Source organism: Tachyglossus aculeatus, chromosome 16 (genome assembly GCF_015852505.1).
Source record: "Tachyglossus aculeatus isolate mTacAcu1 chromosome 16, mTacAcu1.pri, whole genome shotgun sequence".
Lineage (NCBI taxonomy): Eukaryota > Metazoa > Chordata > Mammalia > Monotremata > Tachyglossidae > Tachyglossus > Tachyglossus aculeatus.
In genome coordinates this window covers 30,121,563-30,138,528 of record NC_052081.1, presented here as the reverse complement: position 1 = coordinate 30,138,528, position 16,966 = coordinate 30,121,563, and the positions used below count along the sequence as shown (strand labels likewise).

At 39.9% G+C, this 16,966-nt stretch overlaps 1 protein-coding gene across 3 annotated transcripts in view; it reads left to right on the top strand.

Annotated features, from left to right (window-relative positions):
- The window catches only part of HABP2 (hyaluronan binding protein 2), a 169,126-nt gene that overhangs the window by 130,617 nt on the left and 21,543 nt on the right, over positions 1–16,966 (top strand). For 2 of the 3 annotated variants that reach the window (XM_038758138.1, XM_038758140.1), the window contains 2 exons: positions 7,955–8,074; positions 15,538–15,562. In XM_038758138.1, coding sequence (XP_038614066.1) covers positions 7,976–8,074; positions 15,538–15,562 — 124 coding nt within the window. In that variant the 5' untranslated portion in view covers positions 7,955–7,975. Of the gene's footprint in view, positions 1–6,958; positions 6,974–7,954; positions 8,075–15,537; positions 15,563–16,966 lie in introns of those variants that run through there. The other variant, XM_038758139.1, reaches the window with a different exon arrangement.

The window sequence follows — 16,966 nt, the reverse complement described above, 5'->3', positions numbered from 1 at the left end:
TAATGATGTGCATATAGCTATAATTCTATTTATTCTGACGGGTTTGACACGTGTCTATTTTTTTTGTTGTTGTCTGTCTGCCTCTTCTAGACTGTGAGCCCTCTGCTGGATAAGAAACGTCTCTATATGTTGCCGACTTGTACTTCCCAAGTGCTTAGTACAGTGCTCTGCACTCAGTAAGTGCTCAATACGTATGATTGAATTAATTGGGTAATAAAATTGGGATACAAAATCCCTCCCAGGATGAAAAAGGCATAAGACCTCCTAACAGTCAGTCAACCAATGTTATTTATTGAGTGCTTACTATGTGCAGAGCATTGTACTAAGTGCTTGGGAGACTACAATACAACAGAATTAGCAGACAGTTCCCTGCCCATAAGGAGGAAGCATCATTCACGTGTTTAGAGAAAGTGCCTTAGAAGGAGTGGAAACAAACCAAGTTCTCCTCAAATGTTTTCATTCAAACCCTTAAACCAAAACACTAAGTTGTAACTTCCCAATGCTGCATTGGCCACAAGAAGGCTAATGTCCCTCTGCTGGAACAAAACTGATTCTTGAGGTTGTAAAGATCCCGCTTTTGACTCCCACCAACAGAATCATTTTCTACTTCCATTAAGTTGTCAATGTTCTGCTAATGACCAGTTACCCACACATGCACCTCATTTCCTATAATAGAAAGTCCATCGTTTCAATTGGCCAGGCATTTGTTCTTAGTCACAGGGACAGTTCAGAGGTTGAGAGGAAGTTATTTGAAGTGAGTGTGAATTTTGTGGTTATTTTGAATGTCCCTGTCCAATGATAGGTTTTTTACTTGTCTGCGGACCGGCATTCCCCAGGAAACTTCCTGCAAAATAATTTCAGAGAAATAGTCCATAGAACTGGTTTTGTATGATAATCCAGTGGATGAGAGCAGGCTAGGTGTAGTCTCCCTGGAAGGTAAGGTGGATGGCTGTGAAGTTTGTCTCTTAATAATTTATTTATCTTCCAAGGGAGATACCATAAAAATGCAGGGAGAAAACATATGGAAAGCCCAGGAACCTGAGAAAAAAATGAAATTTACTTTGTAAATAAATAACTATCCAAAAATTTCCTATGGCTGTCAGAAACAGAGACTCTCATTCAAATGGTAAAACTCAGTCTCTTATACCCATCACTAGACTGTAACATGAAGTAGAAGTGTTCTCAGAACTAAAAGGAACTTCAAAAGGCTCTCAGGTGGTGTTTTTTTACATCTACACAGATTGGCTAATTTGAGGCAGGTGGGGTTTTTTTATAAGATCTTTTGTTAAGCCTGCCAAGATTAGGACTCCATAACCATCTTGGTAGATTGTTCCAGTGTTCCTTCAACTTGTCAAGTGTTTAGTGGGGATCTAGCAAACTCTTTCAATCTAATTTCATTCTTGCCACCCTCCCCCCAAAGATCCTTGTGTAGTGATTTACAAAATTATTTCCTGTACTTGGATTACCTTCCCTCACTGAAAACAAAACAAGTTGGGAATCCAAAGTCTGGTAAAATATAGATCTGGGTGAAAAGAAAAATATTTTGGAGGGTCTAGGTGTTGCTAGTATTGAGACTACCGATAATTGGACATTTCATTTAGGAAGGATCCTTATCTTAGTATTTTGGGGGGGCATTCTAATCAATCAGTGGTATTTACTGAGAGTTTACTGTATCAGGGCACTGCATTAAGGGCTTGGAAGAGTACAGTACAACAAAGTTGATAGATAAGTTCCCTGCCCACAGTGATTTCACAATATAGAAGGGGAGACATAGATAAATTATGGATATGTACATGCATTCTGTAGGGTTGAGGGAGGGTGAGTATCAAGCGCTACGAGGGTAAAAATCCAGGTGCATAGACAATACAGAAGGAAAAGAGAGTGGGAGAAAAGAAGGCTTAATTGGGGAAGGCCTCTTGGAGGAGGTGTGACTTTTAAAAAGGCTTTGAAGGTGGGAAGGGTGGTGGTCTGTCCTATGTATAGGGGGAGAATTTCTTAGAAAAATTCAAGGAAAATATTTTCCATGAGTTTATTGACATCTTCCCTTTAAAAACCTGCAGTTTTTATTTACTTAACCTCAGGTCAAGTTTGGATAACAGATCAACAGAGAGACCATTTTAGAAGGGAGGTATTGCCTTTCTTCTATTACTTCATTTTCTTATGTAATAATCCCAGTACTGGTCCCTGAGGGCCTGCCCTGGCACTTCCAGGCAGTGGGATTCATTTTGCTTGGGGGGAGAAAGTATTAATTTTTGCCTGAAATTTTGACCCAGCTCTATATCTGGCTCCTCTAGTTTCTCTGCATTCCACTTTTGTCTACTCTGGAGTGAATCTGAAGTTTAGATTGACTTGTTTGAGTAGAACTGGGAGTAGAAAACTCCTCTCTGGCCTTCTGGTCTGTGTCCAAGAGATCCTAATTCAGTGATAGCGTGCATACAATTTTCTCAACCCATTATCTGACCAAGGAGAATGCTCCATTGTTTAATTATTTCCCTAGGGGCACATTTAATTCACCATACCATTTTAAACATGATGGAACTCTCCCACCCTTTGTCATTCCCAGGAGGGTGTTGTGTACTGTGAAGAGAACATTGTTACTGTTATTAATATCACCATTCTTGCTTCTGAAACCTTGACACCACTCTCACATTCATCCCTTCTGGTGGTTGTCAGACCTTACAGAGAGAAGATCTTGTGGGAATCTCTTCCTAACTCTGAGCAGCACTGCCACTTTTCTGGTTTTCATGTCAGCCTTCTAGAGCCCCAAACCAAAACTTAGCTTTCTAAATTCAGCTTTGAACCTTTCCAAGGCTTTGTCTGTGCATCCTTCCACCAAGTTAGCTGTTGATAAATTAAAAGTGGAAAGAGGTTTGAAAAAAGTCTACCACTACAGAATTACTAATGTTTTTAAAAAGAATTTCCTGTTTTCTCTATAGGAGCTCAGAAGACCCCAAAAATCTGTTAAAAATGAGCATGATCAGATCCAGGGATTTGTCCTGTGTGTTCAGTGAAATGACTCAAGCATTTACATCTAAGTTTACAAATTATTCCCTTGGATTTTAATAGAAAGGTGGGAGGAAAAGATTCTTCTCACTGGGAGAAAAAGAAAAGAGATGGATTTATGTTCATGGGCTCAACATCTGATAGACGTTTAGGAAAGTAAATCATTAATGTATTGTTAATGAAAAGCAAAGGTAAACAGCCTAGCGAGAAAAGGAATCGATGGTTGTGAAACTGTAAACCCCTAAAAGAGACACTTTCTATAGCAGTTGAAGAGTCTCCAAGGCTGAGAGAAATAAAATAAATTTAAAAATAGACTCCTGGCACATATGAAGTAACCATGGAGTAGATACAAAGGCAGGCAAGTTGAGAAGTAGTGAGAGGCTAGGATAAATTGTACTTCCTAGGGGAAGTTGCTAATGTCCCAGGGAAAGTTGACAGTGGACAAAAAGGGAGAGATGGCAAAGCAGGGAGGGTAAAATTGGGCTCAGTGCATGTTGAGCTGAATTGTAGATAATAATATTTAGACATGAAACTGGAGTACAGTTAATATTGACCACAAGAAGCAAGTGTTCGGCTAATTTTAAAGGAGAAAAGAGGATGTGTTCTTTAGAATGAGAAAGGATAATTATACAATTTTAATTACAACCCTGTTTATTTAATGAACCAACTATTCTAAGACAGATGAAGCTTCAAAATCTCTAACTTCCTCCTCTTTTAGAAGTTGATATTGAGGAGGAAAAAACAACCATCAGTAAAACATATGTGGATTTTTATCCAGAGATATTTAATAAATCAAAGAAGCACTTAAAACAATGAGCTTCACTCAGTCTAGGTGGCAGCTCTTGGCAATTGCTGAGATTATAGACCAGAGTGTGTGGATTGGTGTCTTTGAATGGGTGATTGATGGGAGGAAGAGATCGAAAAGATGGTTGTAGGTATCCAATGAACCGAAAAAAATTAAGGGGCAAAAGGAAAAGATTGAAGCCCTGCTGAAAGATTAAAGAAAGGAAAGAATACAAATGAGCAAATCAATTACCGTGTGAAGATTCTAGGATGTTGTTTAATTCATATTGGGCTGTTCTATATTTGGTTTCTACGGTTTCAATTTATTGATATTCCTTATAGCTCACTTTCAGAATTCTGCCTGTATAAGTCAACAATTAATGATCACTTGGGGAAAAGTGATTCAGAACTGGTGTGTGCAGTAAATACTGAAATGAAGAGCTAGGTCTGGGGAAAATCTTTCAGCACCATCATCATCAATGGCTCAGGTTCCTCGTTTGTCAAATTGGGATTAAATACTTTTTCTCCCTCTCCCTTTGACTGTGAGCCCCACGTGGATCAGGGGACTGTCTGACCTGATAATCTTATATCTAGTCCAGCACTTGGTACAGTGCTTGGTACATAGTAAATGCTTAAGAAATGCCATTATTATCATTATTATTATCATCTTCTGGAGCTTAGTGTGGAGGCCCTACAGCAGTAGTTAGGGACATCTGGATGAGCTGTTTACCTTCTTTCTGGTCCTGTGAACAATATCTCTTCAATGAGGCATTAGGAACCTTACTTGTCTGTTGGAGATAGCTAAGAAACAGTTTTATCAAAGAATATCAGTGCTAGATGAAAAGCATAACACAGAAGGGTTTTGAAGAGGCCCTTGTCTCCAACTGCCACAGTAACCAGCATCACCACATGTGAAGAAATATTATACAGAAGGCAAGGGAAAATGGATTTAAGGAATAACCCCTGAAATTCCCCCGGGACTAGTTGAATTAAGGCCTTATAACTCATTTCCTCAAGCATAAGGATAGCAAGCTCTATTTGTTCCAAATCCACCAATAAACAAACAGCAAATAACCCATTCAATTATCCTTCCAAATTAAAAGGACTAAACATCTTGAATAATGTCTTACTCTTTAGCTTTAAAAGGAATAAAGGGTGTTGTTGGTATGATTTTGTATTACTTTAATTTCAAACTATATTCAGGGGAAGAAGACTACAGATCTATTCCAGGGAGGGGGAAAAGAGAAGGTAATCATTAGTGTTAAGGCAGCATAATTTGTTTATTATATGAAATTGAAAGATGTATCCTAGAGAAATTCAATCTAGAAACAGAAACCACCTACCACCAAACCATCTAAAAGGAAAAGGAAAAAGATGTTTTAATCTGCTTACCATAGATTTCTCTGATTTGGCAATGGGCAAAAAGGAATCAGAGAGCTGGGTACTAGCCCCAGAACTACCACGGTCCTGCTGTGTGCCCTGTTAATTCTCTGTGTCCTTCAGTTTTCTCATTAGTCAAATGGGACTGCCTCAGAAATAACTGAGGATAAAATGAACTATTTGACGTGGATGTGCTATGGAAGTTTGTTTTACAAACTAAAGGACAAATATGCCAACATGAGCTATTTGGGAAGGGGAAAGGATCTTTTGGGTGGGTCTTGTTGCCTTTTTTATTTTATAATTTTCAGTTCCAATATTGGAGGCCACTCAGGCCGGAGACACTGCTTTCTGCTAGAACAATTCTCCTCCAGTCCTCTAGAATTTCCATTCTCAGAGGAATACTAGTATTGACCGTAACACCCAGGATAATTATAAGACTATTTTTTCTTGTGAAAAAATATGCCTATAGTTCAGTGAAGAGAGTGAGTTTTTATTTATTTTTTTTCTTTCTGGATAATTTTGTGGTGGTTCATCTGAAAGACTTGCAGAGGAATTACTAGATAGATTTGAGGAAAATGAAAGTTCTCAGCAGATCCACCCAGATTAAAAAGGTTTTCTTAATAGGTAGCATCAACACCTCCCTTAATCCATGTGCCTTTAGCTGCTTCCAGATAGGGCCAATCCTCATTACTTCAGCTCCTTTAGCCCTCTGAATGATACGTAGGATCCTTTGACTCTTTTGCACTATGGGTACTTAGACCTTGTAACGGGAACTACAATTAATAATGGCATTTGCTAAGCTCTTACAATACGTCAAGCGCTGTTTTAAGCACTGGGGTAATTACAAGTTAATCAGGTTGGACACAGTCCTTGCCTCAAAGGGGGCTGACAGTCTAAGAAGGAAGGGGAACAGGTATTGAATCCCCATTTTACAGATGTGATAACTGAGGCACAGAGAGGTGAAGTGACTTCCCTAAAGTCACACAGCAGACATTATTATGATGGAGCTGGAATTAGAACCCAGGTCCTCTGGCTCCCAGACCCGTGCTCTTTCCACTAGGCCAAGCCACTTCAATTACTAAGTTCTAAGAGGGGACATGTGTCATTCTCACACTTGCCCCTTCCCACTGTCCCCCTTACCATTTTTGCCCCTACTCTATGAATATGTTCTGTATGTGCAATCCCATATATGGATAGCATAATAATCATAGTATTCATTAAGCATTTACTATGTGCCTAGCTCTGGGGATAATCAACTCAGACTCAATATTTGTCCCATGCGGAGGAACAGTCTATGATTCCCATTTTACAAATGAGCAAATGGAGGTACGGAGAAGTTAGGCGATTTGCCTAAGGTCACACAGAATGTGCTCTGCACATAGTAAGCCCTCAGTTAATTCGACTGATTGACTGACTGGAAGAGTCAGGATTAGAACACAGGTCTCCTGATTCCTGGTCCATACTCTTTCTATTACGCCAAGCTGCTTCTCATTTACATTCAATAATAATAATTATTATTATGGTATTTGTTAAACGCTTGCTATGTGCCGAGCACTGTTCTAAGCACTGGGGTAGATACAAGGTAATTAGGTTGTCTCATGTAGGGCTCACACTTTTAATCCCCATTTTACAGATGAGGTAACTGAGGCACAGAGAAGTTAAGTGTCTTGCCCAAGGTCACACAGAAGACAAGTGGCAGATCCAGGATTAGGACCTATGTCCTCTGACTCCCAAGCCCATGCTCTTTCCACTAAACCAACCTGCTTCCATAGCCATGTACATAGCCATGTACATTTGAGTCAGAAAGGTGAGTAAGAAGGGGCAAGTGTGCCACTGAAGGGCAATTCAGGCGTGATTTAAAAAGTAGTTTACCTGAGTCAACAGAAAGAGTAATCACTAAGGGGATTAGAACTCAGGCCTTTCTTTGACCTTGTATGCCGCCCACTGGTTTACTTCACTTCAGTTGCCATGGGGGTATAATGACAGTTTGATACAGATTGGCTAGGGAACAATGTTTACAGTAGCTCAAGATGCTTCATTTAAGAGATCAATTTTGCCCAAGTAAACAGTACATGGGCTAAATTGATGCTGCTCTTTGTAGTTCCACCTATAAAAAGGACATTGCTAAATGAAATGCACAGGAAATAGTTTTCCTATATGAGCTATATTTTTGTTGATCAAAGATTGGCTAAAATATAATTAAAGTAAAAGCCTTATGCAATGAGATTTAAAAGAAAACTTTTGAGGCTGACAAGTAACTCTTGGCGGGACTTCAAAGTTCATATAATCAATGTTTGTCAATAGCAGTTTTGCATCCTTTAATTTATCCTTCATGAATATAAAGTGTGATGTTGTTAGAATCCAGTCCATACCTTAATGCTGTGTGAGACTTGATGAATCAGGACTCTATTAATATTCAGCGCGTATCAACTAAACCGAGGACACATTACATAAATCCATGTATTATCTAATGCTTTTCATCTTGCCGTCTTTGCTACTGGTTAAGCTGTTGTGAATTCTTATCTTATAACTTCTGGAATCTACTAAACTGACTTAGACACAGAAATGAAGAAGCAGTTAAACTTTCTAACTTTCTATTTAGAAATATGCCCTATGGGCACAGAAACTTAACCATGTGACCAAGACATAGCCAATAGTCAAAACTGTTTAATCAAGAGTGTTTCTTTACAAAACATTAAACATTAAACAATATTTGATGCCTAGTTAATAATTTGCATCCTATTCATTTGTTCCTGAACTCTTCAAGTTTGACTTTTTTTTCTATAAGGACAGGCAACAAAAGAAATTCATGTATAGCCAAAAACGTTCATTGGCAAAGATGATTAGCAAGATTTCTTCACTGCTTGTCCTTCCTCTAATGGTTTTGGTGGGGGACATATCCTTTGTTGTGAGTATTCTTTCAAAATAATTATGCTCTGTAAGTTGGCATAGATTTTATTGAAACCAACCCAGAGAGACTAGTAATTAATTTATAATTAAGAAGTCTTAGCTTTAAATGGTGTTGTGTAGAGTTTTTGTGTTCCAAGATGAATGAGTTTTTCAATCTCATTGTTTTATAAGCCAGGACACCTTTGGAGTTAACTGGCTGAAAGACTAATTCCACAGGAAACAAAGTGATTTAAAAATATTTAATTTGAGCAATTTGAAAACAAGTGTTTCAGGTGAAATTTGAGTTGTGAGTTAACTTTCCAATTCCTTGGGAGTGACACTCCTGTGTGACTCCAACAGGATGCTAAAATCTTGGTAGGAATGCTCCAAAAATGTTTTCTGATCTGAAAAAATGCATGTGATGATTTTCCTCTTATTTGATTCCACATTTGAGTTTTTCAGGCAGTAGAGTTCCAAGAGGTGACTTGGTATACCAATGACTGTCACCTGAGGGTTAAGTATTGGGGTGGAACCCTTTCTCCACCCCACTAGTACCCCCACAGTCTTTAACCGATGATCACTCCAGCCATCTGTGTTGGGGATGTCAATAAGTTGCCAGTCATGGCTATATTTGTGTCCCACTGGGATTCTTTGTGATAAAGTGGCCAATCACTTGATAAAGCAATTCCTGGAGTGATAATATTTGCAAATCTTTGTGGGAATTGGAGACAGTGCTAAATGATGTGCTCTAGTAAACATTCCCCCAAAGACTGGGAATTCATAAATATGAAATAACTAGCCTTACTATACTCTAAACCGTATCTTCTAGATACTTCCCACCTCTGTTCTAAGTAGGAAAAGTCTCAATGGATATAGATATGGCCTCAGGAGGCAGATGGAAAAACCCGGATTTTGTTAACATAGTCCAGGCTGTTAAACAAATAATAATAATAATAATGGATGGCATTTGTTAAGCGCTTACTATGTGCCATGTACTGTTCTATGCGCTGGGGGGGACTCAAGGTAATCAGTTTGTCCCATATAGGGCTCACAGTCTTAATCCCCATTTTACAGATGAGGTAACTGAAGCACAGAAAAGTTAAGTTACTTGCCCAAAGTCACATAGGTGATAAGTGGAAGAGCTGGGATTAGAACCCAAGACCTCTGACTCCCAAGCCCGTGCTCTTTCTACTGAGCCACGCTGCTTCACAATGATTATCCCTTCTTCTAGTATTAAGATGGGGAATTTTTCCTTATGCACTGTTCTCCCCTGTATCTCAACATCTCACTCAGATGTAAAATGACTCGTTCTAAAAGGTTTTTTTAATTATATTTTTCACAATGTTGTCTTTGAAATTATAAATCTCTATCCCTCTTTCTAAATAGTTTAAATGTTTGCTGATTGTATATGGCCTTATGTTGGAGACATTGCAGAAATACCTAAGGTACAGAGAAAGGTGATGAAAATTATTAAGGACTCATGAGCAGGGACAGGAAAAGTCACACAAACAGAGATAGAAAGAATTGAGTCTTTGAGTTTGCAAAGGAGAAAATGTTGAAGAATTTTTGAGGGTTAAGTTTGTTAATGGATGCAGGATTCTACTCCTTATTCAACTACTAGGTGGTTACGTTTTGAGTCCAGCAATGAATTTTAAGTGAAACAGTTAAAAAACAAATGTAAGAGAAGAGGCTTGAGGTAGATAGCCTCACAGTCTTAATCCTCATTTTGCAGATGAGATAACTGAGGCATTGAGAAGTTAAGTGACTTGCCCAAGGTCACACAGCAGGCAAGTGGTGGAGCTGGGATTAGAACCCTAGGCCTGGACTCTTTCCACTTCTCTACTGTGTGCAGAACCTTGTATTAAGTGCCTGAGAGAGTACAACAGAAGCAAAATACATAGTATCTACCTTCAAGGAGCTTATAATCAAATCGTTCAAATGAATCATGGTGTTTCATCAAACCTCTCTTATCCTGTTTGCCCTCCTATTAGCACATTGTGCCTCCTTGAAATTTCAAAGGAAAGCAAATCTATAAAGTCCCTTGCCAATTGTGCAAGACAGTAAATATCAAGAAGGGGAAAAAATCCTTTCTGATTCCAGCAAGTGATCACCATATGTCCTGCCATATGAAAGGTGATACCTTTAGAACGAAAAAGGACTTCATGGTATTGCATAAACTTTAAATCTAATGACCTAACCATATTCCCGACATGGATTTCAGGATTTTTGAGACTCCAACATGCGGTATTTGTGGCAGTGAGGGGAGTCCTGTATTAACTGGACTCTTAAACCTAAACCCCTTCTTTGCTTGATCTCCTCTACCAGTGGCTGAGCTTTCAGGCTGTTTTCACTGCTTGACAGCTGAGGCAAGTGGATTTGCCATAGCATAACAACTGGATCTCTGAATGAAGGTTCAGAAACCACTGGTTTGCCTGGGTCTCTCCAGAGGAATCTCTGGATAAAATGGATCAGATTAAGCACTTAGGATAGTGCTCTGCACACAGTAAGTTCTCAATAAATACTACTGATTGATTGATCCCAACCAGAGGGATTTGGATGTCCCTATCCAGCTTCAAACTTCCAGGGGCAGACTTTGTGAGCTGATCACTAATTACCAAGTTGCTTCTGTCTCCTTGGTTGATAAGAAGAGAGAGGAATCAGAGAGGAAAGAATGCTCCCCAGATTACACTCAAATTCCAGACCTTGCAATTTGAATTTAGAGAGACAGATGCTTCAGTATTCTTTAATGCAAGGTTGCTGTTAACAGTAATAGAGTAATAAGTGGTTACTGGGTAAGAAGTTCCACTCATGAATTGTATATAGTTAGTTCTAGCTCCTCTTTCAAGAAGCCTACATTGTAAGTGTCCCAACAGATAAACAATGTGAGATGAAAGACATGTAGAGGTCATTTTGTTTAAGAAAGAAAGCTTCCAAAATCCCTACCAGAAGAACACAGAGTTGATTTTTTTCTATATACTGCTCTTGATTTTTTCTAGTGCCCCTGAGAGAGGCCCAAGAGGCACCAGACAACATTAAACTAATAACTTATCACTTGCTCTTGTAGAGTATTGACTGTCAAGACAGTACTGGGCAGGCTGGTGGCAAAGAAAATCAAAAAATAAATTCCCTCCACAGAATAGCTCTGAAGGGTGGTGGACAATGAAAATTTTCCAAGTGTTTTTGTCTATCTTATGAGTAAGATATAAAAATATTTCAAAGCCGTATAATCAAAATAAATTGGATTTTCAGTTAACTTCCCTGAGAAGCAGTGTGGTGTAGTGGAAAGTGTGTGGGCTTGGGCATTAGAGCACCTGGGTTCTAAACCTAACTCTGATATTTGCCTGCTGTATAACCTTGGGGAAGTCATTTTACTTCTCTGTGACTCAGTTTCCACATCTGTAAAATAAGGATTGGATATCTGTTCCCCGCCTACATGGTGAAACTCTATGTGAGACAGGGACTGTGCCTGACCTGATGATCTTCCCTAGAGCACAGTTCAGTGCTTAGCGCATATGTATATTAATAGGTATAAATATATATATGTGTGTGTGTGCACTTACTATGTGTATATGTATATATGTATATGATATATATAATATATATGCATATATATTTTACAAGCAAGTTACTGTAAAATAGAATCAGTCTGTTATCAAATTTAAAATTTTGCCATAAATTGTTGTATTTTATGGCATATACCAAGCAAGTTATTCAGGAAATTTGTCTTTTTTAAGTGTGCTTCATAAAACTGTGGTTTCCCTCGAAGATGGTAATAATTGTCATATTTGTTAAGCACTTAATATGTTCCAAGCACTGTGCTAGGTGTTAGATGAGATCCAATCCAGTAAAATCAGACACTGTCCATGTTTCACACAGGGCTCACAGCCTTAGGAATAGGATGATCAGATAGTCAATTCCTATTTTATAGGAAAGGAAAGTGAGGCCCAGAGAAGTTAAGTGCCTTTCTCTAGGTCAATCAGCATGCAAAGGGCTGAGCCAGGTTTAGGACCCAAGTCTCCTGGCTCTCAGTCCTCCAGTCTCTCTTCTAGGCCACACCGGCAGGCCAGTTTTTTCCTGAAAACTCTAGAAATATAACTCTGAACGCAATGGGTTTGAACTATTCTACCTCCTTGAAAAGAGTAACTAATACTGATTGCCTGTAGAGAGAAAAAAATGGGAATGGAAACAAATTTTGGAATGCGTTTGCTTCACTTCGTTCGATTTCTCTCTCTGACTTGGTTTCCCATTCCCTTCCAAAGGTAAGTTCGCCATCTGCTGGTCATTGACTATATAGCCATGGACCTTTCAATGAAGGCCTGGATACTGAGGTCTGTCAGTCACCCAGCACACTGGCAACACTAGGGCCCCAAACCCATGAAGTTTCTATGAAAATACCTCCGAGCCCCTGGGCATTTCAGTGTAAAAATTAATCAAGAAGTGTGATACTCTTCATGGTGCAGTTCCTACTACATTTGGGTGTTCAGCTAATGTGGGAAATGATTCCACTGGCCCTATCCAGGGGACAGCGAAAAAACCAGTACTCATGAAATGGTTATGACTTCCTCATTGGTCTGCCATGTCCAAGGCTCTTTCTGAGACTTAGAGAACTGGAATTCAAAAAAGAAATTAGATTTCTGGTGTGCTTGATTTGAACATGGGTTCAAACCCCGGCTCCGCCAACTGTCAGCTGTGTGACTTTGGGCAAGTCACTTAATATCTCTGCGCCTCAGTTACCTTATCTATAAAATGAGGATTAAGACTGTGAGGCCCCCCCGTGGGACAACCTGATCACCTTGTAACCTCCCCAGCGCTTAGAACAGTACTTTGCACATAGTTAGCACGTAGTGAATGCCATCATTATTATTATTAACTAAATTAAAAATCTCAACCAGTACACAGTACACAGTACAAAGGGCTCTCTAGTATCTGGTGTATTTTTATTATTTATTATGGTATTTATTAAGCTCTTTCTATATGTCAAGCACTGGTCTAAGCACTGGGATAGATACATGATAAACAGGTTGGAGAGAGTCCCTGTCCCACATGAGGCTCACAGTTCAAGAGAGTACACAGTCACAGTGTACCTGGAGAGCACTGATGCTGCCATTTTAGATTTTTATTCATTCATTCAATCGTATTTATTGAGTGCTTACTGTGTGCAGAGCACTGTGCTATGAGCTTGGAAAGTGAAATAGAGCAATGTAGAGAGACAATCCCTGCCCATACTGGGCTCTTTTGCACAGTCAGGCAAGCTCCCAAGTATGCTCACGCATGAGCAACACATGCATGATCTGCACACAAGTCCATGAAATATGTGTATATGTGTGGTATTTCTGCCAGTGCGGATCCTTCTGTTCCTTCCCCGTTTGCATCTGCACCCCTGCCCCCTTCCTCTCTCCAACCACCCTGGATTTGTGGTGGAGGTGGGGACAACAAAATAGGTTTGCAACAGATCAAAGAAAGTAGGAAAGCACTGTCTGAGATGGGAATTTCAATCTCTGGAGAGGCTTATTTAACTCCAGCATTTCCAGTCTGATTTTTTTATTCTCCCCTTGCTCAGAGCTGAGTAAGAGTCTCATCGTTGTGGGAAGCCAGGTGGAGCTCAGACCCCAACCCCAGCTCATTCACCACAAAGAAATTCTCCACAAGTTGTACTTGGAAAATCAAAGCCATTCCCTCCTCAATCATGCAGCCTTACTACAAAAAAAAATGTGTTTTTGGATACTTTTATGGTGTTTAAGTGCTTAGTATGTGACAGGCACTATATTAACCTCTGGGGTAGATACAAGATATGTTTGATTCTTTGGACACATTGATCCCCACTCACAGACTACACTGCTAGAAGCAACGTGGCTCAGTGGAAAGAGCACAGGCTTGAGAGTCAGAGGTCATGGGTTCTAATCCCAGCTCTGCCCCATGTCTGCTGTGTGACCTTGGGTAAGTCACTTAATTTCTCTGGGCCTCAGTTACTTCATCTGTAAAATGGGGATCGACTGTGGGACAACCTGATCACCTTGTATCCCCCCAGCACTTAGAACAGTGCTTCGCACATAGTAAGCACTTAACAAATGTCATCATTATTATTGTTATTAATTGTCATTGTCATTATTGTCATTGTCATTATTATTATTATTACTTGACCCAAACCCACAAAAATATTTCCTTACCCAGCTCAACCTGTAACTTTGCTGTCAATATTCATGGGCACCTGCAGGTTGAGCTGGAAAAGTCTGCAGGTTGTGTGGGATAAGCAGACTTCTTTTGAAAGACCGTGGATGGGACAAGTTTTCCAGATGGGACACCTGAGAGTGCAGGGCCAGTATGGAGGCTACATAGGTTTATTTCTGCTAATGTTAAGTGCTTACTATGTGCCAAGCACTGTACTAAGCTCTGGGGTAGATACAATCTTATCAGGTTGGACACAGTCCATGTGCCACTTGGGGCTCACAGTATTAATCCCCATTTTACATATGAGGTAACTGGGGCACAGAGCAGTTAAGTGACTTGCTCAGGGTCACTCTAAAGATAAGTGGCTGAGCCAGGGTTGGAACTTAGTCCTTCTGACTCCCATGCCTGTGCTCTATTAGGTCATTCTGCTTCTCATGCAAAGGTGTCTAGACTATCTAGAAGGGCTTCCAGATAGTATATAGGATACGGGCACCTTCTCATCCTGCCCTTTCTACTAGACCTACTATCCTCCCCTTAAAGTAATATTGGTCAGCTCCAAGACTGGATGGGGCAAATGTGGATGGGGCCAAGAGAGAGAGGGAGAAGGGCAAAAAAGAACACAAAAAAAGGATGGGTTACCTACCCTGGGCATCTGGACGGTGGTGGCAGTGTCAGCATTTTCATTCTTTACTCAAAGAAGCAACCTAGATCTGTATCCTGTCTGTGCCTAATAATAATAGTTATGGTATTTGTTAAGTGCTTACTATGTGCCAAGCACTGGGGTAGATACAGGGTAATCAGGCTGTCCCATGTGGGGTTCACACTTTAAATTCCCACTTTACAGATGAAATAACTGAGGCACAGAGAAGTGAAGTCTTTTAGACTGTGAGCCCACTGTTGGGTAGGGACTGTCTCTATATTTTGCCAACTTGTACTTCCCAAGTGCTTAGTACAGTGCTCTGCACACAGTAAGCGCTCAATAAATACGATTGATGATGATGATGATGATGAAGTGACTTGCCCAAGGTCACACAGCAGACAAGTGGAGGAGCTGGGATTAGAACCCACGACCTCTAACTCCCAAGCCCGTGCTCTTGCCACTAAGCCACACCACTTCTCCAGGTAGGCTTTTCCAAGCCTGGAAACCAAGTATCCAATCAGACTTGAAATCTTGTGAGTTACCCAACTTTGTCTCATCGCAAGGGTAGGTGTGGATGTCACTATCCCCAGCCCATTTCCTACATACTTCATTCTTACCATTCTGTTTTTGAGAAGAACTAACAAATCCTTTGTTATCGTTTTTGTTTCCTTCAGGTTTCACTAACTGATCCAGATCGTGGTAAGTGTGCTTAACTTTTCTGTTCAGTCTCTCCTTTGAATATATGCCCTTTAAATCCATCAGTGGTACTTAATCATTCAATTAATGGTGAAAATGAAATAAATTTCTCATAAAGAAGACTGTCAGTCAGCAACTAGTTACTTAAAATCTATAGGATGCTTGTGACTGATTTTTTGTTGAGAAAGTAGTGATAGTTATTAATCAATTAATGATACTGAGTGCTTACTGTGTGCAGAGCACTGCACTACATGATGATTATGGTATTTGTTAAGCATTTACTATGTGTCAAGCATTGTTCTAAGTGCTGGGGTAGATACAAGATAATCAGGACAGACATAGTCTTTGTCACACACTGGGTTCACAGTCTAAGTAGGAGAAGAAACTAAAATACAAATAGACTTGTTAGACCTGAGCCTTGCCCACAAGGAGCTTACAGTGTACAGCACTCTGATTCAAAACTATGAAGAAATCAAGCAGAGCAATAATTGTGGAAGCAGCATTCAAAAATAGTGTCCCTTTTTACCACCTATGATAATAACTGTGGTATTTGCTAAGCACTCATTATGTGACAAGCACTGCACTAAGGAAGCAGCTGTAGTGGATGGAGCATGGGCCTTGGAGTCAGAAGGACCTGAGTTCTAATCCTGGCTCTGCCACTTGTCTGCTGTGTGACCTAGGACAAGTCACTTCACTTCTCTGTGCCTCAGTTCCCTCATCTGTAAAATGGGGATTTAGACTGTGAGCCCTCTGTGGGACAGCAACTGTGTTCAACTCGATTAATTCCTATCTACCCCGGGGCTTAGAATATTGCCTGGCACATAGTAAGCACTTAACAGGTACGATAATTATCATTATTATTACTATTATTACAAGGAGCTCCAAAGGAATTTGTGGCACAGTAAGGTTGAGTAGAGGCTAGATCAATGCCACATGCACACAACCATTTCAACCATTTCTTTCTTCAACAAATCTCCTTGCTCCAGCATGGATCAGGCAATACCGTGAACAGACTTAAGCTGAGAAATAAATGTTCCCTAATACAACAGTAGTATCAGATCCAAATTGTGTTATGAAAACACATGTTATAGATGAATTGACTATAGACTCTAAACTGTAAACTCCTTGTGGACAGGGAATGTGTCTACCAAATCTGTTGTACTGCACTCTCCCAAGAACTTGACTCAAGTAGCACTGCTTGATTGACAAAATCCACCCCTAAGCATCAAGATAGTGTAAAGGAACTGTCTACTTTTGAAATGTTTTATAGCACTGGCTATCACAACGATGAAAAGTGAGAAAGTTAGACATTCTAGTGGATGTTCTGAGAATGTATTTCTATGTCGTCTATCTATGAGGGACAATAGACTTGAAGCCACAGAGCCTTAAAAAATTGTATCAGTGGCC